The sequence below is a fragment of the Amblyomma mixtum genome, chromosome 6 (genome assembly GCF_055824585.1).
Source record: "Amblyomma mixtum isolate Tamu chromosome 6, ASM5582458v1, whole genome shotgun sequence".
Taxonomy (NCBI): Eukaryota; Metazoa; Arthropoda; class Arachnida; order Ixodida; family Ixodidae; genus Amblyomma; species Amblyomma mixtum.
This window is the reverse complement of record NC_143017.1, coordinates 8,126,850-8,151,155: the sequence shown is the minus strand read 5'-3', so window position 1 is coordinate 8,151,155 and position 24,306 is coordinate 8,126,850. Positions and strand designations below refer to the sequence as shown.

Here is a 24,306-nt window from a genome sequence, read left to right as displayed (position 1 = left end):
CGATCATCCTTTCAGCAAGGTGGAGACGCTGCATGCATGCTCGATCGTCCAGAGCTTCCTCGATCGGGCAACGAAACCAGTGCCCATATTCTACGCGGGAGCGCGCGCCCGCACCGATTTTCGTAGTCACGAGGAATTCATACGCCAGCGCACCTTTCAGTCGGGGATTAAGGTGACTGAATGCAGCGCACAGCGCTATAAGCGCGGCAAAGACGTGCAGCGAATTGCTCGCGCTGAACGACAGCGCAAATATTTTTTTTTTTCCATGGCGCGACGTTTCTGTTTAAATAATTTTCACCAAGCAGGAAAGCGCCCTGCACTTGCATTGACTGTTGAAGCCAAGCGCAGTGAGTACACTGAAGTCCCCTCGAGGCATCTGTGTTGTCATGAGAAGCCGCACAACTCATGTGCGGCTCTCCTTCAGTCTTTATCTCCCAAATTCCCCTCCCTACGCAGAGTAGCATGCCAGCGATATTGAAACACCGGCTAAATTCTCTGTATTTCATTAAAGAGTCTCTCTCACTCTGGCGATGTGTATCATTGAAAACATTAAACTCGCCCACCTAGCACCGCGATGTCAAGTGAACATATTCCTTGACGCTGGATTCATGATCTCTATGCAGTCAATTCCCAGCCCCCTGTATGTCACACTAAGTGAATGGGGATTAACCATCACATCACACCAACTGGCCAGCTCCACTGGCTGGAGGACCTTCTTTGAAAGGCATTTGCGTCAAAATTCTTCGTATCACTGTAGGGTATACGGCAACTTAATTGACAGCAGTAACAGAATTTTGGTTCCCGGAACACACCCATGGAACATGTAACGCTGCATCAAAAATAAGTGCAGCCAGTTTTGAGGCTTTGAGGTTTTGAGGATTGTTCTCGCAATCACTCTCCGAAGGTACCATTCCAGACGACTGGGAAGTGGGAAAGGTCGTTCCCGTCCACAAATCAGGTAGTACTGATTCACCTCTTAATTATCGCCCCATTTCATTAACAAGTGTACCGTGCAAAATCATGGAACATGTCATTTACTCTCAAATCATGCAATTTTTGGATTCAAATAATTTCTTCCATCCATCACAGCATGAATTTCGCAAGGGGTTCTCCTGCGAAACTCAACTAGCCATTTTTCTACATGATATTCACGCCAACCTTGATACTAACCTGCAAACTGACTCCATTTTCTTAGATTTCGCTAAGGCATTCGACAAAGTACCTCATCAACGCTTGCTTCTTAAACTCTCCCAGTTGAAGTATACATCCGAACATAATTGCATGGATTAAAGCTTTCCTCACGCATCGCTCTCAGTCCGTCGTCATTAATAACCAACTTTCCAACCTGCTTCCAGTAACCTCTGGCGTCCCACAGGGTTCTGTTCTCGGTCCTTTGTTATTCCTCATATACATTAATGATTTACCCCAGCATGTCTCTTGTCACATCCGCTTATTCGCCGATGATTGCGTCATTTATCGCTCAGTGACTAACCATTCTGACCAAGAATCCCTTCAGGCAGACCTGCGCCATGTGCAAGACTGGTGCTACCAGTGGATGATGATGCTCAACTCTAACAAATGCAAGTGCATGTCCTTTCCCCGCTGTCGAAATCCTCTTGTTTTCAAATACACAGTCTGCAATTCCCCAGTTGACCTCGTCCAGTCATATAAATACTTAGGAGTCACCATTTCTAATGATTTATCTTGGCGTTTGCACGTGACTAACCTGATATCATCTGCTAATAAAACACTAGGTTTCTAAAACATCACCTACGGGAAGCCCCACAACACGTAAGACTACAAGCGTACATCTCATTCATTAGAACTAAACTTGAATACGCATCACCCATCTGGAGCCCTTATCAAGAATATTTAACACACGCTATCGAATCTTTTCAAAACAGGGCTATCAGATTCATGCACTCCTCATACTAGTACGATGTCAGCATATCATCCCTCAAATCGTAGTCAGGTCTAGCTAATCTTTCTAGTCGCCGTCGCATAGCCAGTCTTGTCCTGTTTCACAAGTTCTTTTATTCACCACTAAAACAAGAACCATACATTTGCGCACTTCCACAATGTAAGTCCCACCGCATCGGTCGATCATTCTCTTCCAAGTTTTGCGTCCTTGTGGCCGTACCACTGTTTTTGCCAACTCATTTTTTTCTCGTGCAGCAGCTGACTGGAACGGCCTTCCCCATAATATTACTGCCATAACATGTTCATCATCATTTTCAAGCACTGTTGATTCCTGCATTTCGTAAACCCCACCCCTTATGTAACACCCTGGAAAAGGGTCTTTAAGGAAAATAAAGTGATGTGATGTGATCTACAAACATGATTTATTACACACACTAGGCCACAACAACAAAGCAGAGGGAGTAATAAATGTTGGACAGGAACGTGCATTATTCTTTACACTTAAAAGCAGCAAACATTTTAAACACATGAAAAAACAAGGATGACAAAGCATCATACTATCAGGCTGCAAGGCCAGGTATATCCTTATGTCTAGAGACCAGATTTTAGGCAAATGCCTATTTTTTTCAAGGCATCATAGGCGCACCATTTTTACATATGAGCATGAATTAGGCGTTCACGACATGTTTAATACATATTTGATGGTGCCATAAATGCCTATTTTGGGCGTCAGCGCCTATAAATGCCGATTTCCAACGTTGGTGCCTAAAAATGCCCTATTTTGAAGAAAATGGCCCTGATATACGTTGTGGTTTTGTTTTCAGATTCTCTTTGTTTTCGAATCCATTTCGGTTTCGAGTTGAACCCACACATGGCAACATTAAATGACTTCGTCACTTGGGTGTGGTGAACACTACTCCAACGCCGACTGTGTAGACAATGTCAACCACATCAGCCAAAAATATCGAAATAACCTTTTTCCTGTTTCTGCCGTTTTGTAGTTACAGCTTGTAAACTCTGGCCGTTAAAATGGTAGTTGACCAGATGGTGCTACATTTTGGAAAGTACATGAAGTACGTAAGTTTCGTCCACATAATTCCCAGTGGGTTCGAGTTGACTGCAAATTGTTCCATAAGCTGGCTGGATAAAGTTTAACTGGATAAAATTTGCCATATTGGTAATCTGCCTTATGATCATTCCTTGTGCCTCATCTGCATGTCATCCTAATCAAATAGCCTTTGGCGGCAGTTTTCTTGGAGCAGGCCGCACTGGACAGCTGAGAGCCGTGCCAGTCGTGTGTGCATACGGAACACATTCATGCACTCAAACAATGTTTGATGCTTGTATGAATATCACTCTTTTGGCGTCACTCCTATATGTCATATTATCTCAACCCTTCAATCGAAATGGTTTCCTACAAGCACACTCCTGTAACATCTGTTGGTGTGGAGCGTTCCTTTTCAGCTTACAAGCTTGTTCTCAATGAGAAGAGGCACAATTTTAAGCCCACCAACATGGAGACGTTGCTTGTGTGCTACTGCTTTCATGACTTTAGCAGTGATTACTATATGAACGGTGTTTATTTATTATGAATCCCCAGTGGATGTACGTAGGCCCATGCTGAACTGTATAATTATTTTCGGCATATAAAGCATCACCAGCACTAAGCGGCTACATTTTTAGCATCTCGTACTTATGGTTTCCAGACCCTTTTAATAGCAAGCACCATTTTAAGTCCGCGTGACTTCCGACACTTGGAGCCACTAACTATAAAACGCAGTTTACACAAATGGCGACACGTTTATTAATGTTAAAGCACCGTGCATGCCTGCAATAGATAAGTTTAATTCCTATGAGGATGACTCTGAACACATGTCGGATGCTTTAAAGTCACATTTGCGTCAATTGCTAAATGCACGGCCTCTTGTTTTACTATTGTGCACGACAAGCAAATTGTTTGTTTCCAGGTATGCCAACGCATTTTAAAAGGCTTTGTAACCATCTCTTTTGCTCTGCTGAAGCATGCGTGTTGTACGAAAAGCTTCACGACAGCTTTAAAAAGAGTGCTTCTAAGGTTCGCACACAATGGTTAAGATCTCAAATCATTCCGGCTGTTTTTACTTTATGGCAGATATTGCGTGCTGATGTTCGGATCTGATAAGTGCAATTTTGATGCAGTTTATAGTGCCTATTTTTCTTTTTAGGTGCCTAAAATCAAATCTTAACCACCTATTTTTGGCGCCTAAAACATGCCTTCTTGGTGCCTAAAAATCCGGCCTCTACTTATGTCTTATAAATCCCATCAACAGACTTTGTCAGCATACATGGCAATGTGTTCTCTTTTGCATTATTTGCACTAAATACTTTGAAGCATAAATGTTCCAAGAATAAAAGAAACTTTGAGATTAGTGTAATATTGTCACGTAGTTGTGATGGCTGCAGTTTGGCAGTCAGGTAGACAGCAAAACGGCTTCCAAAGAAACACTGTTGGGCTGTTTCACACCCACAAAGAACTGAACGACTCGGCAGCGGTGTAGCAACAAGCGTGCTTGGCGGTCGTCGAAGACAATGCCTGCCGCTTGTGGCCGTGCTGAATTTATAACTGACGACGAACTTTTGACAATGTGACAATATGGAGCAACCTCCCGTCACAATCTGAAGATTGGTGTAATTGCTGCTAACTGCAATGAATTTCATGGCCACAAGTTTGAAAAAAGTTAAACACACTGAAGAGCTACCTTAAAGGAATACAAAAATAAAAATACACTGAAACTACCTTCTTGAACTGCACATCATACATCAGACCAATCTCTTTCCTTCTGGTTGGGCACTTCACACAAGTATGAAACATTATTAATAACTAAAGAAAACACATTGCAGAGACACATCATCAAGGGAGTGCAAACAATTTTTCTGATCAGCCGGTGGGTGCTGACACTGCATGATATGTAGGACATCAAATACAAGTGGTGAAACAAGAAGCCTTTGGGAGTGAAAATATATACAGCCTGCAATCTCATAAGTTCCAAGTACATAACAATATGAGCCGTCTACCATTTTAACATAACAAGAGCTGGTCTTTTTTGGAGTCAAATAATCCGAACTGTGTATAATAATGCTGCCAATTTGTGCTCGAAAGTACCTAGACATCTGAGGAATGCAGCCAAAGTGTGAATTGAAAATCATTTTTAGCTGCTCGGGAAATGAAGGAACAGGGTGTGGCACACCTAGAGCACATGTCTGGTAGCTGTTTGTGTGCTAAGCGCCAATATTTTTCTTGGCAAAAGCCAAATGAGCTGGGAGCTCCAAATTTCTTTCTGAGCTTCGATAGCACTGCTGCATTATGCACCGTTCAGCGACCTGCATAGGCACCAGCTTGGCTGCTGACACAAGCCGCAGTGCACGGCCAATCCCATCTTCAAAAGGAACCGTGGACACACCCCATAATGGGCCAAACATGCGCGTAGCCTTAGAAAGGTGCAGCAGCTGGTGAACATTATATGTCATAGCTGCCTCACCATAGAGCCTCGCTGCTATCCCTAGTAGCACAGTATGTAACTGCAACGTTGCCACAACATTGCCAATGTTGTACTATGTTGCGCTAACATTCTTCAACATTAGATAATGTTCTTGCAATGTTACCAAGCAACTTGCTGATAACGTTGCTTTGAAGTGGTCTTTTCACATTGCAGCAATATTGTCAAATGATGAATAAATGTTGAACCACATACGATGGCATTGCTATAACATTCATGCTATAGGTTAATCTGCCCTCTCTGGCTATTTCTGAAGCCCAAATAGAAAAGTCGGTACCAGATCACTTCCCCTCACCGTGAGAGTATTAATTTGTTTATTAATTTTTACTTCGATTGCAAGTTTGCATGTGATGTGTATGCAAATGGTGACACTAAGGTAGAAAGATATATTTCTATCTGAAATATTTTTAAACAGCTGGAATTACTTTGTTTTTAATTAAACAGGCAGACAAAATTAAAACTGCCGAAGAAATTTAGTTCTGGTTTCACTGACGCCCTGCAGTCTAATGGTCCAAATCCAAATCCAAACCGCGGCTACTCGCGGCCGCGCCGAGAGACAAATTCCAATCCTGCGGCGTGCGCTGGTCCGAGAACTCGCGTGTCAGCGGCAGTCATGGCAAGATTTTCACGTTTTTTGTTCTTCTAGTACAGTTTTTTGGCGGTCGTCGTGCCCGCACTGCTGTGTTTCGTTGTGGTTTCACTGGAATTCAGCTGAAACAACAAAGGCTTGCCCAGAGGATGACCTCAATGGTGAGTGATTTCTAGACTTGCATTGTTGTGCTGTGACCTGTGTTGGTTGGCACAAAGCCAGTAGTGTATATATGTTACCCATGCCCTGCGTGATAGTTTGATAAAGTGCTACATTCGTTGTATCATGAAGAGAATGAAGTGTTCGCTAATCGAGGTGTCATTTCGGCAACGACGCCGAAGAACAGCAGAGGCTGTTCACGACGAACTAGAAAACTGTTTTCGTCAAGGGTACCCACGATGGTGAGAGCCGGCTTTTGCGGGTACGCATCACGAAATGCTACCCTGTTTGGCAGTTGTCAGTCTTGATAATGGTCATGGCAGCAGATTGTGCGCAACAGGAGCAGAACAGTTTCAGGATGCCTTTTCATCGCATAATGTTATTTTATCCTCTTTATCAGCGCCGGTCGAGGACGCAGTTGAAAGCCGCAGTTCTCACTTGTCAGATTTTAGCACCGCTAGCAGCATCCCTGACATAGAAAGTGCAACGTAAGAGTTGGCGCGAATTTCTGACAATGAGGAGTTGGTGGGTTATGAAGATAGGATGACACCTGAGTCTGGTTCCGCTACTCAATGTCTAGAGCACGACTTGCGCGTGTGGGCAATTAATAGCCAATTGCCTGCTTCTCACCTGCATTCCCTGCTTAAAGTGCTGAAGCCATACCATCCAGAGTTACCCACGGATTCTAGAAAATTACTAAAGACGCAGAGGCATAGTGATCCAGCAGTGATGAGCGATGGTCATTACCACTACTTTGGAATTTTTCGTTCTCTGGAAGAACAAGTTGTGCATGTTCCTTAACGTCTGCACTTTGTGCGAGGGCATTACACCAGTTCTCATGCATTCTACTGGAAGATAGCATAGATCCAGCGACATTGTAAGCAAGGAACCAGAATTTATTCTTTCACTTAACACTGACGCTGCTGCATCATGCCAGTAGTGTAGTATTTGCCCTCTCATTCTTAATCAGATGTATACTCTTATAACCAACATTTATGGGACTGTGCAGCGATTTGCACCAAGGGTAAGAAAAGTGAAATATTCATTGGAATGCAATCATCCTTCATCATCATCAGCCGGACTATACTCGCAGCAGGGCGACAGCCTCTCCCATATTCCCCAAATTAGCCCTTTCCTGTGCTAGCTGCATCCACTTGACCCCTGCACCCATCATCAGTTTGTGATCTAGCTTGTGTAGCCCACGTAGAATCGGCCGTTAGCAACTATGCCTTTCAAATTGTGCACAGCAGTGAGGCTGAAAAAGACTATAGGCTGGGCCTGCCCTCTTCGCTCAGTTTACTTTGTCGGCCACCCGCCATGGTACAATTGAGGGAAGACAAAGGGAGTGATGTGCAACCACCTCCAGCCGGCTACGCCTTCATCTACAAACGCCCTTGTGGGTTTAAGCAATTGAATGGCCGTCCCCATGGCTGACACCAGTAGGTCCGCTTGCAAGGCAGGATTCAAGCGAGACAGCAGCACTGGCCATTGCTGTGAGGTGCGGGAATGAGAATTTTTGTTTGTACATTATTTGCTTGCTTTGGAGGAATTTTAGGTGGCATGAATAGTCGATGTCTTTTATGTAATGAATGCATTTTTTAGCCACTTTCAGAACAATTTGTTGCTCAGGCTGTTAAAATATGCTCGCGCTGCCAGGGAAGGGCGGATTTTTTTCTCACTATTTTGGTTTGAGCCAAATGACTGGACATAAGTTCTTTGTACAGAGCTGTCCAATGTCTGTGCTCATTGAGGATTGTAAAAGATTTGTTATTAGACGTGTGCCCACCAAGATGCTTATATTAGGAAATTTTTGGTTCTTTCTTTTTTTTGCAGGGATGCAGCTTTGCTTGTCACATCATGAATTAGAAGAGACCATCATCGTGAGCAGCTGGAGGCTACCAGAAGATAAGCATATTTTAGACGTGCTAAATTGTTCAGGCAAATGTTGAGAGTACTTTAAATTTGTAGTTTTCCAGTGCAACGGTGCATGACCAAAGAAGGGAAGAAGGATACTTGAAGAAAACAGCGCAGCAACAGGGACAAGAGAGAAGATGAGACAGGTGCTGACTAGCAACTGAAGGTTTATTGAAAAGGAATGCATAAAATATACTCTCTTCGCAACCAAGAGCGTGCATGAGCTGCGCAAACAACACTGATAACCTGTCAACTTCAGTCATGGTGGTCAGGATACAATAGTTCACAATCATTAACAAGGACGGATGGCCGTTCATGGCTGTGAACTGTTGAATCTTGACCACCATGACTGAAGTTGATAGCTTATAAGTGTTGTTCGCGCAGCTCATGCATGCTCTTGGTTGTGAAGAGAGTATATTTTATGTGTTCCTTTTCAATAAACCTTCAGTTGCTAGTCAGCACCTGTCCCATCTTCTTTCTTGTGCCTGTTGCTGCGCTGTTTTCTTCAACTTGCCGTTTTACTGAAGTTGGGAAGAAGGATAAAACACAGCACTCACTGACAACTGGTTATTTAACGGCGCAGACACTGCTTAAATGCCTTCAGACCAGCGGAGCAGGAAAAAAACAAACTTATCACACCTTTATCATCAAAACTATGAAAGAAACATCATTTCTGTGTTATATGATACAACTGAAGTATTGCTCGCACATTGTGAACCAGCTTTTTTAATATGATGCGTCTCTGTTCCTTCACAAGTGGCTTGCTTCTGCTAAGGATCTTCACACTTGAAAATCTCTGTACAATCACTGCAGTGCTTGACAAGTTTGGAACCTGTCCTCATTCTTTAGATCTCCTGCATGCAGTTTGCATTTACGGGCCTCTAGCATTTTGCCTCCATCGAAATGCAACCACCGCGGCCAGGATAGAACCCGTGTCTTAACAGGCCAGCAGCCGAGCACCATAACCACTGAACTGCCGTGGCGGCTCATGTATGTGTGTGTGTTCCGTAGGGCTGGAAAACTATGAACTTAAATCAGTGATGCTAACCAGGCCAACAACTAACTCTGCTGTTCATAATACCTCTGCTCCTTGTTTCTAAATGGCCAATTAGGTGGCACTGCTACTTTGTTTATTTGTTGCAATTTTGTGCACAAAATGAATGTCTTATATTTGGGAAACACAAAGTCCAGGTGGTGTATGTTTGCAAGGTGTGCTATTGTTGTGTAGATAGTTTACTGAAGTGTTTTGTATTTCTAACATGCCAGTTGAGAGGTGTGTGTGCATTTTCATGCTATGGTAATGTGCCTAGTAACTGTTTAAAACATTAGCTCTGGTTCTTGTTCCTGAGTAGCTCACATGTGTGCTGCTCATCCCTTTTTTCTTAGCTAAGCTACTTCATCAAATTGCATGTTGTAGGTGTCACCATGCATGTATATCTTAGAGCTTAAAGTAAGTGCTCTTGGAAGTCATCTTAAGGTGAATTCGCACGGTGGACTGAATTGCAAATATTGAGGGTGAACTGTGCATTATGTGGCTTGACGTCGCGAATTGACGCCAACCAATTGGTGTCTGCAGATGGAAAGAGGAGGGCGTTTTTTTTCTATTAGGACAAGATCTGCTGTTTTCATCTCGTGTGAATGCTTTCAGCATGCGGACACTGCCTTTACTTGAGGTGATGCTAGAGATCTTTTTGCGACCTCATCCGTTGTGTGAATATACCGTAAAAACCCGCGTATAATACGAACCCGAATATAATACGGGGCTAAGATTTAGAGACGCGAAATGGGAAAAAAAGTTTCACCCGCGTATAATACGAGTAACACAAGCTCATAGAAGACATTTATTCAAATCGCATCCCGCACTTCACTTCAATTACTTTGTTCTTCAGTAGCGCTTTCTTCGAACATTTCTTTGTCCGACAAATCATCCCAAATGTACTCATCTTCCGTGCCATCGAGGGCATTCGAGATGCTGCACTTCTTAAGCCCGCTTCAGCCGCCCGGTTGGCGTCACTGCAGGCTCACCTGAGTGCATCCACTCTGCGTAGCACCGCCTGACTGCGTCCTTGAACGGTTTGTTTACACAACCATCAAACGGCCGCGAAAGCTTTGTCGCATTCCGCTGCACACGAAAAGGGCTTCTTTCTGTTGTGGCCATCCACGAATGCTTCCTTCGACGACACCAAACTGCCTCCCGGCCGCACCGTTGCCGATGTTCTCCGCAGCCAAAATCGCTTGAAAGTAGCCGAGTACTGTTTTCGAGACCGTGACATCGTGCTCTCTAAAACAATATCCACTTCACGAAGCGTGCCTTACATGCTAGCACGTGTGTTGTCAACAGGCGCACGGCACACCGCGACCCCCCGGCGCACCCAATGGATCAACAAAGAAACGACGTCGTGACGTCATTTGTCGAGAGTAACGAAGCCAAGCCGTAGCCACGCGCCAATAGCGAAGCGAAGCCATAGCCACGCCGCAAAAACGAAACCAAAACATCGAGCAACTTCGAAAATTTTTATTCGGATCCGCAAATAGTACGAGGTGGAAATTTAGGACGCTAATTATGGGAAAAAAACCTCGTATTATACGCGGGTTTTTACGGTACCTTTGATGTGCATTTTGGTGTAAGGACATGAACTCTAACTAAACCTAATTCACAGAACTGGCCCCAGCAATGACATCCATCGATGGGGCGAGTGGCAGTGGGCCAGACGAGTTTGGTGAGCGAACCTTCTTGTGATGCATGCCATTTTTTATTTTTCATAATCAAATCGGCCTAAGAAACTGTTCACTGCAAACAAAGGATTTGTCCAATGAGCGCCTGTTAACCCTGTCCTGTGCCACTTGAGGGCGTCTTATCCCCTGAAACTTCTACTCTCATCCTTCCACCATCTCTGCTGTGCCCCTAACTTTGACTGTATGTGCTACATTGACCTTTCTTGAAATTGGTTACATACCCTTCCCAGGCCCCATTTCTTTCTGTACTTTTTATCTCTACTTTGTGTCGCTCTCCTACTCTACTGTGTGATTACATCTATACCTTTCGATAGCTTGCCGTCCTGCCTTCAGTTGCATTTCAAGCCTTTTCATTAAGCTTCATGTTTCTTTCCCATAGTTATCTAATAATTAAAAGCTTTTTAATTGATTGACATCCCCTTTCTTGTGAATTAACAAAATATATTAGCATTATTCTGGTTGTCTGGTACATTCACAGTTGTTAGGCGTTGTACCGTGTACAGGTTGAAAAGTTTTCTGGCACAGTGTTCCTGCTGTCCTTCAGCAGATGCGCAGTTAATTGAACCTGACGTCTTTTTTTTTTCTTTTTGCACTGCCTATGAGGCTTGCTGTACTGCCCCTTTCATTTTTGGCAGGATATGCGATTTTTCTGAACTGCTCTCGCTCCGCAGTGTTCTGCTGTGTCTTTAAGGCTCGTTTATGGGGGTTCAACGTCCCAAAGCGACTCGGGCTATGAGGGACGTGGTAGTGGAGGGCTCCGGAAATTTCGACCAGCTGAGTTTCTTTAACGTGCACTGACATCGCACAGCACACGGGCCCCTGGAACTTCGCCTCCATCGAAATTCCATTGCCGCAGCTGGATCGAACTCTCGTCATTTGGGTCAGCAGCCAGGCGTTATAACCACTGAGCCACTGCAGCCACGGTTGTCACTTGTCACTTAGCCCTCATTATTTCACCAGTTATCTTTTTAGCCATCAGTGTTAGTGTAGTTTGAAAGGGTGTGCGCTAAAAAAGACGTACACAGGAAAAAGATAGAGACGACAAAAGAAGCCAGGCGCACATATATATCCGCTGATAAACAGATATGAGCTGCGTGATGGAGCGTGACCCCATCAACCAAACATAAGACAGCGCAAAAAATGCATATCTAAGTGACATTAAAAGAAACCCAAGAAAGTGAACATATCAAACACCTGCCGAGGTAAGGTAAAAAAGTGGGATTCGTATCGGCTGACAACAATGCATAACAACATGGGAAAACAGAGCTGTATGAAAGATGACACTGAAAAAGAGGATAACACCATAAAAAAGGCTAACAACATGACGAAATTTTTAACAAAGAACAAGTGAAAGATGGGGATAAAAACCGTGTAAAGGGTGGTAAATAAAGGCACATTGGAACATCTAAAAGGACACTAAAACATAGAGAGGCGAACGGGTTAATAGTCTAGATGTACCCATCCAGAAAGGCAAGTTCATTTCTAGACAGGTTAATGGAAGGCGTGCTAACGCACTTGTCTTTCCTGAGGTGAATAAAAAAGGCCTCGATTACTTCTCTTTCTGTCTTGTCCTGAGCCTTAGCTAGAAACTTGGTTTCATTAAACTTGGGGTAGCAGTTCTGGCAACTGCTGCAGTGTAACGGAAGGTTACCTCCAGACCTGTTCTTCATGGTGACGTTGTGCCTGCGGGCGCGCTCATTGAAACATTTCCCGGTTTGACCCACATACACTTTGCCGCACGTCAAGGGAATCTCGTACACAACATTGGCAGTGCATTGTGTGTACACGGTTTGATGCTTGATATTACAGGCCTTCTTAACACACTTCCTGGTCACCATCGGACATAATTTCGCCAGTTTGCAAGTAGCCGAAAAAACCAGCCTAACCCCGTGACGAGACGCAACTTTCTTTAAATTGTGTGAAAGACCATGCAGGTAAGGTACCTATAACCTGCACAGGTTTCCGTTCTGTTTGATGTTTAGCATGCTCCGAGTTTTTAATTTTTTGCAAAAGGTTTTCAGACATGTTCGTGACCAGATTTGCAGGGTAACCTGCAGCAGAAATTCGGTCGATCTGGCACTGGAAACTTTCACCTATCTTGTGGCCGCAGGATTTTTCTAATGCAGATTTCATGCAAAGAGATACTATGCCAAGCTTTACCAGCTTGGAGTGGGCACTATCATAGGGCAAAAGTGACTTCTTTGAGTGCGGCTGATAAGACCAACACACATGATCATTTGTAAAAATAAGCTGTAAGTCAAGAAACTGGAGTCGATCATGATCTGCTCGTTCATGCGTGAATTTTAGACCCCTCGATGAAGAACAGAAGGTAGTGAGAATTTGGACTACAAGTGTATCAGCAGCACAGTATGAAGGTGCGTTAAGAAGGACAAGATAATCGTCGACGTATCTGAAAATACGTGTTATCCCTGTGTCCTTCAAGCTAGCTTCAAGGCGCCGGTCAAATGACGCCAGAAAAATTTCGCATAAGACCGGTGCGACTGAGGAACCTATACAAATTCCGGCTTTTTGCAAGTAAAACTCATCCTGGAAGCAAATAACAGTGGAATCCAAATAAAACAATAGTAGGTCCAGAAATTTTTCAGTTGTGACACCGGCAGAATTTTGAAACCTGACTTCGTCAAATTCTTCCAAATGTTCACGAACAGCATCCAACAACCCGTCGTGAGGCACAGAGTAAAATAAGTCCTCAACGTCAATTGAAAAGCCAGTTGTGGCCGATACCTTGCCTCCCTCCAGTACCTGCACCACTTCCTTTGAGCTTCGAACGCGGTAAGGGTAAGCGCCAGCTATTCTGTCCAGTTGGCACCGAAGGAAGTCACCCACAACTTTTTGCCACGTATCCCTTTCAGACACAATGGCACGTGGTGGACAAGCAGGCTTGTGCGTTTTACCTGAAAAGAATATTTCGAGGCATCCGGTCTCAGCTCCTTTGACCGCCTCGGAGCATGCTAAACATCAAACAGAACGGAAACCTGTGCAGGTTATACCTTACCTGCATGGTCTTTCACACAATTTAAAGAAAGTTGCGTCTCGTCACGGGGTTAGGCTGGTTTTTTCGGCTACTTGCAAACTGGCGAAATTATGTCCGATGGTGACCAGGAAGCGTGTTAAGAAGGCCTGTAATATCAAGCATCAAACCGTGTACACACAATGCACTGCCAATGTTGTGTACGAGATTCCCTTGACGTGCGGCAAAGTGTATGTGGGTCAAACCGGGAAATGTTTCAATGAGCGCGCCCGCAGGCACAACGTCACCATGAAGAACAGGTCTGGAGGTAACCTTCCGTTACACTGCAGCAGTTGCCAGAACTGCTACCCCAAGTGTAATGAAACCAAGTTTCTAGCTAAGGCTCAGGACAAGACAGAAAGAGAAGTAATCGAGGCCTTTTTTATTCACCTCAGGAAAGACAAGTGCGTTAGCACGCCTTCCATTAACCTGTCTAGAAATGAACTTGCCTTTCTGGATGGGTACATCTAGACTATTAACCCGTTCGCCTCTCTATGTTTTAGTGTCCTTTTAGATGTTCCAATGTGCCTTTATTTACCACCCTTTACACGGTTTTTATCCCCATCTTTCACTTGTTCTTTGTTAAAAATTTCGTCATGTTGTTAGCCTTTTTTATGGTGTTATCCTCTTTTTCAGTGTCATCTTTCATACAGCTCTGTTTTCCCATGTTGTTATGCATTGTTGTCAGCCGATACGAATCCCACTTTTTTACCTTACCTCGGCAGGTGTTTGATATGTTCACTTTCTTGTGTTTCTTTTAATGTCACTTAGATATGCATTTCTTGCGCTGTCTTATGTTTGGTTGATGGGGTCACGCTCCATCACGCAGCTCATATCTGTTTATCAGCGGATATATATGTGCGCCTGGCTTCTTTTGTCGTCATTAAAGTTGGAAGTTGCGCTTCTTTCCTGTCGTCTCTATCTTTTTCCTGTGTACGTCTTTTTTAGCGCACACCCTTTCAAATATGAATATGTACCAACTAGCCCGTCAAAAAGCTTTACTACTGTTAGTGTAGCAGCCGATCAACTCTTCACTGAGATGTGTTTCTCATAGTATTAATGTTTCTACAAGTTTTAATACAGCATAACCCTGCTGATGTACTCCTCACGGGACTAAAAAAAATTGGCTGTGGCTTAGCTCAGCTATGCCAGACATACGTAGCGAGAGGTAATGGACCTTCATTGGCTAGGCGAACTCGTCGAGCTGCATCTTCACGGCGTCGCTGATTCAGACGTTCTGCATGTTCTTCCTCGGTCTCGTCGCCTTTGCCTTGTTTCGTTCCAACAGCTAAGCTTGGTTTGTTTCAGCCTCTCCGACTCGCTCTCCATCTCTGGCCACAACAGCTTCAACGAACCGCCCTCTTATACAGGCCGCTGCTCATTCATTCATAAATCTTTAATCACAAGGATGACCTGAGGCCCAAGGGGGAAGTGGGTTGGTTAGGTGAAGGTGAGGGTGTCGGTCTCTGACATGAAGTCTAGCAGGGCACTGAGCTTGCGCTTGGCGTCGGTACTGGGGGCCGTCCAGTCATCGTATGTCTGGATGTGGTAGGCAGAGGTGTAGCAGGCGCAGAGGCTCGCAGTGCCAGGACAGGTCCAGATCAGGTGGTGCAAATCAACAGAGTCAGCAGGGCAATCGGGGCAGCCGATCCTGGTTCGGTGCCATCGACTCGGGATGTCCGGGGTGTACGCTGCACCGGCTCGCACCTTGTGAGCGAGAACTTGGGCCGGGCGAGAAAGTCCAGAAGGAATGGATGGAGTAATGTCTGGGACAAAGTCCCACGACAAACCCCTCTGCTCTTGTTAAAGGCGTGTGATGATAGAGTCAGGTATTATAAGCGGGATGGGAGAACAATAAGGGTGGTCCGAGTTGGTCGGCTCACGTTAAGGCAATGCCGACGGTCTTCCTCTAGCTGCGCGCCAGCAGCCTCGTGGGCAGTCCTGTTCCCGGTCCCTTGTGCGTGATTTCTGGGTGTCCAGTGAATGCATACGTAGACCTGGGAGGTCTCTTGCTGTGCCTACTGCTATCTCTGGCTCTCCTCCTCCTCTGACGTTGCACCAGATGGCGCGGCTCCATCTGGCAACGGTTGCTAGGCAGCGGCGCAAGAAGCGGTGTGACCACGGTGTGACCACCGCCGCAGTGAAAATGCTACTTTGCGACCAATAGCTCTTGCTACAAAAAAAAAAAAAAAATGCAAGAGCGAGGAAACATTAGAGGCAGGAAGTAGGACAAATTTAAAAATGACAGGAATGAAGAACTAAACACATTTATTGCAGTGCTGGCACTTGAAAAAATCATGCAGCATTGCTGCATTTTCTTACGTCCGGTGAGGACTACTCATTTCTCCAGAATTTACGGGGCTATGTGGCTGTTGCGATCGTTGCAAACATACTTTCTGAGAATGTCTAATGCCGCTACAGCCAACATAATGGTTGGTTCCAGCGGAGGCTAGCCCTCGTCCTCTTTGTTGCCACTGCTGTGTGCATCCAGAAGTCACAAAAGATGTGATGAGGTGCGGAAGGACAAAATCAATCGCGCCAGCCACACTAACACTAGCAGCACAATTACAAAGAAACAAGGATAGGTGAAGAAAAAATTAGCTGTGGTTTAGCTCTGATTAAACATGGCGAGAAGCGGTAGCTTCATGTGGCTGCGCTTTGCAAAGCTTTGTTTGTTTCTAGTTTCTCGGCTTGTTGAAAGATTGTTGTTTCTTTGGACTTTGCCGCACGTAGCTACGTGAAACTACTGCTTCTCACCAGCTTTAACCGAAGCTAAACCACAGCTGATTTTTTCCTATACCCGTGGTGTTAGATTTTCTGCGTGTGGAGCGCTAATCTTCCTCTTTGTATTCTTCGTCTTCCTCTTGTTATTCCTCTTCAAACTCCTCTCGAAATCGCCTGTCACTGATCAATCATGAATCGCTCGAATCACAAATTACCATGATATTGCATGAGCGGCTGTGTAACCTAGCAGTTAGTATACAAGAAGCACATATACAGGGTGTCCCAGCTAAAAGTAACGAAGCTTGTAAAAAAGAGGATGATCCCTAGCCGAGTGAGACCAACTGAGGGTTGTTGCCAGTCGCGTGTCCTAGTCTGTAGTATTTTTTTTTATTATGCAAACATGATTAATTAGCAGAGACTAATTAGCTAACTTTTTAATTATTGCCTACAGGAAGAAAGTGTCAATGCAGGAGTTGTAGATCCCTTTGAAAAATAACCGTTTGCCGTGTTTGCAGCCAAGTACCACTGATACAGCTTCTTTTATTTGACTTAAAAGAAAGCCCGCGAAATACAAAAAGAGCCACGTGATAGGGAAGCAGTTTCAGCGCTCCCAGACGACCAGCCAAGCAAAGACATTCGCTTATCTTTGCAACGTTGTCCCGAACGGGGTTCGGCGTTTTGTGATGGTTGCGAGATATACGTAATTAACTCTCGCATCGGCGCTAGGGCGACCGTTTCTTCAGCGCGTGACGGTGCAAGTTAGCGGCACGGCCACATTCCTATCACTCGAGGCGAGGTTACGCGTGAAAAAGCGCTCCATGCGAGCCGCGCTTCACTTCCTTGAAAAGCAGCACCCGCTCACTTTCCATGACACATAAGCAGTTCCTGGTGCATATCTCGCCACCTCCTCAAGACGCCAAAAGCTGTACGGGACAGCGTTGCAAACATAAGCGGATGTCGTTGCTTGATCGCTCGTTTGGGAGCGCTGTAACTGCTTCCCTATCACGTGGTTCTTTTTGTATTTCGCGGGCTTTCTTTTAAGTCAGATAAAAGAAGTTGTATCAGTGGTACTTAGCTGCAAACAAGGCAAACGATTATTTTTCTATGGGATCTACAACTCCTGCATTGACAATTTCTTCCTGAAAGCAATAATTAAAAAGTTAGCTAATTAGTCTTTGCTAATTAATCACATTTGCATAATAAAAAAATACTGCAGACTAGGACACGTGACTATCAACAACCCTCAGTTGGTCTCACTCGGCTAGGGATCATCCTCTTTTTAACAAGCTTGGTTACTTTTAGCTGGGACACCCTGTATATCTCCAGTTTTATTGAATTGTCACACCGTGGGTCTGAAGCTTAGTAGTTAGCGCACCTGGCTCTCACCCAATGGACCTGAGTTTGAATCCCACTGATTGTGAGGTTTATTTGTTTGTTTATTTTATTTGTGGCAGACTTGAAGGTCATGTTGCGTACATGGCGATCTCAGCCGTGCACCTGTAGCAGTGAAGCTACTGCTTCAAAAAAGTGCAACCACTGTGGATGATGATGGCACAGCCTGTCTGAATGCCGTCTGCCTAACACAGTGGTGCTAGACATGCCAGGCCAAGTAAAGCCGCTTTAGAAGTAAACATAAGACCGCCACCGTTTCTCATTTAGGCTGGCATGGGGTGTTATTTCACAAGTATTACTGTGTAGGAATGTGGCCGAAGTTACAATGCAACGAACAGCAGGGTTTATAATGCATGGAACCCTATTATCATCATGCCAGATCTAGACCACTACAATGTGTAGCAGCCAGGAAAATGCAGCACCCATCAACTCAGCAGCGAGGTTCTACTGTGCAAAGCTTTCACTGTTACCTTGAGAGCAAAATACTTAATTTTTTTCATTTACTTGATAGCCCACAATGTCAAACTGAACTCAGTTTGCTTTTTGCTTATATGTGCTGCTGAGGTGCATTGATATTTGTGTACTTCCTTTTCTTGTCAAAAAAGTATGCTCAGCCGAGGAGATGGAGAGCGCCGCGGACTGCCAGCTCCAGCTGCCTGGTGGGCAGGACACTGTGATAGGTTCTGCTAGGGATGATGGAAAGGTGATTGTGCGTGTTCTTAAGTCATATAGTGTATCAAATACCATAGTAGAGTGAGTGAATGATTCTTAATTAAATTGGGGCTGGTACATAGTGAAATGGGTACAGTTTAGAGGATGATGTTAGCTTACAGTAGAAACTTATACTAGTCCCAGTAAGTGTGCCGAAAAGGGTAGTGTGCAAAGCATAGATGTGTGGTTTCAGACAATATCATGTAAGGCACAGGTCAGCATTTCTAATTTGTCATTTTTGTACTTCATTACCTGACGATGCCATAATGGGTCTGCAGTTATTCTTGTCCTGAGGAAATTCTTAGTACACAAATAATTTTTGATCATGAGGAGGCTGCCTTGTTCTGTCAGGTATGCCTAGTTGTTGGTATGTGAAATTTATTCTCATTTCTGAAGTTTGTTTGAATTGGGGCAGAGAACATTATTTCAACTTTTGGCGGTATTTGACTCGGAATGAAGAGAAGCTAGAACTGTCAGAAGATTGTGCTATATATTTCATGTTGCACGCAAGCAATTTCTTTTTTTTTCGAATTATAAGGCTAGAAATAAAAAATCTACTGATTTTGGACACTGCTCGCTGTAAAAGAGTGCATTCATGCCTACATAATTTTTATGTTTTTCAGCTGTTTGTTTTAAGTTATGAAATATTTAAAATCCCTTGATTCACTGCTGTTAATGTGTACAAATGCGAAATTCTCCACGTTTGCTGCAGGTCTATGCAGGCAGTGGGCTCTGGATGGAGCCTGGTGCCTGGCAGATGCTCCTGAGAGCACCAACAGACTCAATGTTCTGCCGCGGTGCTACTCAGGTGTATTGGACACCTGATGAGCTGAAGAGCCGCAGCGTGACTGGCGTGCTTTCAAATAAGTGCCAGTCTCTTGGCAGAACAGAGGCGAAACCGACACTTACACCGGAAAAAGTCTTCTCTGAAAGGTGCTAGTGCTTTTTTTTTTCTTTGCTTTGAGTAACACCTAGGCAATCAAACTTTGCTTCAGCCAAATACAGTCGCGCTCACTTACAGAAAGCGTGATAGTCATGGAGATCCTGTTCATTGTATCCGAGGTTTGTAACAACTGCAATGTCCTTATTGCATCCAAAACTGCAAAGTCGGGCAAAAGTGACGTTTAGTTTTTGCAAGGTGTGTTATGCCCATACGTTTCTTCATGCAGGCTCTATCACAGCACTTTCAGAGATCTCCACACTGTTTGTGTGGCTCTCGCTAAGATCCGTTCTGCCAGTAACCTGATTTATCTATTTGGTTGTGAAATTAGCATTCTCAACGACTGGTGGCAAGTCATTGTGCGCGTTCTCCGATCTTGCTGCGACAAAGATAGTGCAATTGACATATCTGCACAGAATGTATAAATAGCATTGCCCGTTGTTTCGAGTAATCTCTGTCTTTGGTTTTCATGCAAGCATCTCAATGCATCCAACAACACACAGCAGACGCGGAGTGGGTAGGCCCATGTGTCGTCAGCAATCAGAGGTTGCCAGACAAGCAGTCAGTTCGCAAAGGAAACGAAAATCGTTTTAAAGATATCTGCCGCACGGAATCAACTGAAAGTTTTGGGTATTGTAATTTAATGTGTTGGGAATTAAATGCTACAACAAGGGTATGCACGAAAGTAGGCTTCATGGCCCCTTTAATGGCGAACATTCGTTTCTGTGTTTTTACAATGAGAGTGGTAATTCTGAATCTCACTTTTGCATTTATCATGTATCTAGTTGTGTTCAAATGTGGCCTATTTTGTGTTCTATTGTGCAGCTCTGTTTCATATCTACATGGGAGACATACCAAAGGAGCTCGCAGAGAAGAGACTGAAAGCCGTGCGCATGCACCTCTCACATCTCACAGAAGCTGGGGGACGTGCAACGAAAAATTGGAGGTCATGATGTATAAATTTATTTTGCCACTTACCTATGCCGAAGCCGTCAGGCGTCCCCGCCCAGAAACGTTCGTTTCGTACCAGCATCCACCGCAGTCGACACCATTTCGTCCTGCCTGGCCACCACCGCAACGTTTCCGTCCATGGCGGACACCGGACAACCTACCCATTTGTTATGTCTGCGGCATTCCTGGCCATGTGATGCGTCCCTGCCGCCGCCAAGTGTTGTCCCCTGCTGCCAATACTGACCCTCGAGGTTACGCCTATGCCCCTCCCCAGCCTTTTCACCGCACTTCGCCTTCTGAGACCACTGCTTCCTCCGATCTCAGGCCGTCTATTCGCCGCCGTGCTCCATCTCCGCGTCGTCGCTCGGTTTCCCCGATGCGCCGTCGTCCCTCTTCCCCCTTCGGAAAACTAGTGCCCGCAGTTCCGGAGGCAAGAACTGCTTGCTCGTCACCAAGCTCAAGACCTCGACTTTCTCCGACAAATTTGATCGCGGTTTCTGTGGAGGGCACCGATGCTTTCGCGCTTGTTGACACCAGTGCTGCTGTATCTGTACTAAGTGAGAAATTGTGCCGCCAGTTACGAAAAGTGATGACTCCGCTATATGGTTTTATGCTTCGCGCCGCTAATTCGCAACTTATTGCGCCTTTGGGGGCATGTACAGCCCGAGTTACTATTCAGGACGTTCTGTATATTGTTGAATTCATCGTCTTCCCATGGCCGTCTCACGACGTCATCTTAGGCTGGGACTTTCTCTCCCAACATGACGTTGTCATCGACTGCGCTCGTTCCGAAGTCGCCCTTCTTCCCTTCGGCGACGACTCTGTGAACGCTTCCACTAACTTGTGCTCCAAGCTGACTGTGGCTGATGACGTCATGATCCCGCCGTGCTCTGCTGTGCTCGCCTCTGTTCATTGCGACTCTGGATCCAACGGCCCTGTCATCTTCATCCCGTCCGACTCCTCTGCTTCTCGCCACTGTCTACCCCTGCCATTCGCCGTGCTTGCCGTCTCAGCCGGCTGCAGCGCCTTGCCCCTGACGAATCCATTCCTGTGCCCCTCCACTCTTCTTCATGGTGAATGCTTGGGATGTGTCCAGCCTTTCGCTTCCGTCGTCGCCTGGGACCCTTCTGAGGACGACTCCTGCCGCCTGCAAGTGTCTTCACTTACTTCCTCCTCACCGTCTCCTCAACCCGTTCCCGAGGCCGTCTTTGTGGGCTCAATCGACACAAATCTTTCGCCACCGGAGAAGACCCAGCTTGCGGCCCTGCTAGATAAGTTTCGGTCATCGTTTGACTTCTCTCACCACCGTTTTGGTCGCACTTCAGCTGTTACCCATCGGATCGACACTGGTGCCCATTCGCCGTTGCGCCAACGCCCATATCGCGTCTCGGCCACCGAACGCCAGGTTATCGACACCCAGGTCAATGATATGCTGCAGCGTGGCGTCATACAACCATCACACAGTCCTTGGGCTTCCCCCGTCGTCCTTGTCACCAAGAAAGACGGCTCTATCCGCTTTTGCGTTGACTACTGGCGCCTCAACAAAATCACCCGAAAAGACGCCTCTCCGCTACCCCGCACCTCCACCAAGATGTAACGGCCTTTATTGACAGTTGTGAAGGCCGGTTAGAGCGGGCAAGGACAGGTCCGGTCCCGGAACAGTTCACGCTCTCGCGCCGCGCGTCGGCTCTGCTGCTTCAGCTGCCGATCGTCGTCTTCTCATCTCGCGCCTCGCCTCGGTTCTGCTGCTCTGACTGCTGATCATCTTCCTCTTTACAGGTTTCTATTTTATAATAAAGCTTTCGTTTGCCCTAAATCTGGTTGTCAGTATATATATCGTAGGGCATTACAGACCCTTTTGGCCAGCTTAATTGGAAAATATTATTAGTAGCAGGCGCTGCCTTTTTGCAACAGCTTGCGATGCACTAATCGAAGAAGCTATGTTATCATGCGCAATGTGCAGCACACATTTCTGAGTGATGAAAAAACTTATCTATGGTGCGCCATTAGGACTGGCGTCCCTCATTAGGCCTAACACTATCCCGATACCTGCAAGCAGGATCTGTGCCAACAGGCCGACGCCATTAGAACCAACAGGTCTGACACCGACAGGTCCATCACCATCAGGCCATCACCAACAGGCCCGACAGGCCCAACACCAACAGGCCCGACAGGCCCAACACCAACAGCCCAACAGGCCCAACACCAACAGCCCAACAGGCCCATCACCAACAGCCCAACAGGCCCAAATTACGGGTTCCTTCAGCCTTCAGACCGATAGGCTGAAGGAATTTTTGACTGGGCTGGCATCCGTTATAGAGGACTGGCGGCCTCTATAACGTAGCAATTTCTGTTACTCTGAATTTTTCGTTTCGAGGAGTTTCCCCAACCAAGTATGGTTAGGGAACGTGGGGACAAGTCTTTGTTTTTGATGTACTCGAAAAGATTCATATTTTTTATTGCTATTTAATATTATTCTGTAGGGTTTCTCTGCTGCGCTAACCTCTGTTGTGTCTGTCATGGCACATTTTCACTTGCAGGAGGTTCTAAAAGGGGCACTCGAGGCTGAACGTGCCTTCGCTGCACAACTCGGCTCCCGTTCAAGCACTTCTCAGACTGCCGGTCGGCGAATCAGACTACCTCCAAAACTGGGCCCATGACGCCCACAATAATCTGATTTAAGAACAAAACAATAGAATTGTTCACATCAGTTGTACTGGTACCCGACCAGTGAAGGTTTTCGAATATTTGGTATCCTCATCTCACTCTATGACCGGGGAAAATTTCCCCTTCAACCAATTATTCAGGCGATAACTACATTGCAAGCATAATGGGAGGAATTCAGTTCTTACTTGAGACGAAAACAACAAAAAACGATTCCAAGCATTAGAAGCATACCAGAAGTGCTTGAAACAGATATTGCGTCCGGCCTCTATAACGTAGCAATTTCTGTTACTCTGAATTTTTCATTGGAGGAGTTTCCCCAACCAAGTATGGTTAGGGAACGTGGGGACAAGTTTTTGTTTTTGATGTACTCGAAGAGATTCATATTTTTTTTATTGCTATTTAATATTATTCTGTAGAGTTTCGCTGCTGCGCTAACCTCTGTTGTGTCTGTCATGACGCATTTTCACTTTCAGGAGGTTGTAAAAGGGGGCACTAGAGGCTGAACATGCTTTCGCTGCACAACTCGGCTCCCGTTCAAGCCCTTCGTAGACTGCCGGTCGGCGAATCAGACTCCCTCCAAAACTGCGCCCATGACGCCCATAATAAACTGATTTAAGAACAAAACAATAGAATTGTTCACATCAGTTGCACTGGTACCCGACCAGTGAAGGTTTTCGAGCGCTGCCTATCAAGCGCATGCAAACTGTTGCATTCATGGCTACATGAATTGCTTGCAAGAAATCCGACTGGTGAACAAGGTTACTGGAGAACGAACATCTCGCTGAAAACTATTCTATCAAGTAAGTTTATCCGGCATTTTTCTGGCGAATGATATGAAAAAGAATATCGTTCTTCTCGAATTCTTCTAAACCCCAGGTAACTTTACCCAAATAGTCACCACCACACTTCGGCTACCCTGTCGAAAGTTTTTCATATTTGCTTGTGTTAACATTAGAGTCGTGATAGGATTGTTTTATAGGGCCTGCTTCACAGTGTTATGTTTTTTGTCGTTAATACGTTGACGTTCGGCGAAGAA

At 45.3% G+C, this 24,306-nt stretch overlaps 2 protein-coding genes across 9 annotated transcripts in view; one reads left to right on the top strand and one right to left on the bottom strand.

The window, feature by feature from the left end:
* The window catches only part of LOC149338157 (uncharacterized), a 164,353-nt gene that overhangs the window by 23,645 nt on the left and 116,402 nt on the right, over nucleotides 1–24,306 (bottom strand). The gene's annotated exons all lie outside the window — the stretch shown is intronic.
* Nucleotides 8,526–22,419, top strand: LOC149338161 (uncharacterized). The gene is made up of 4 exons (XM_089547512.1): nucleotides 8,526–10,838; nucleotides 18,607–18,704; nucleotides 19,425–19,645; nucleotides 20,478–22,419. Exons 1-4 carry the CDS (start codon nucleotides 10,793–10,795, stop codon nucleotides 22,198–22,200), a joined length of 2,088 nt encoding a protein of 695 aa, XP_089403638.1. The 5' UTR covers nucleotides 8,526–10,792; the 3' UTR covers nucleotides 22,201–22,419.

Coding starts and splice junctions, on each gene's coding strand:
- LOC149338161 (XM_089547512.1), top strand. CDS start 10,793: ATGACATCCATCGATGGGGCGAGTGGCAGTGGGCCAGACGAGTTTG. Junction 10,839..18,606: donor CAGTGGGCCAGACGAGTTTG/GTGAGCGAACCT, acceptor TTGTCAAAAAAG/TATGCTCAGCCGAGGAGATG. Junction 18,705..19,424: donor CTGCTAGGGATGATGGAAAG/GTGATTGTGCGT, acceptor CGTTTGCTGCAG/GTCTATGCAGGCAGTGGGCT.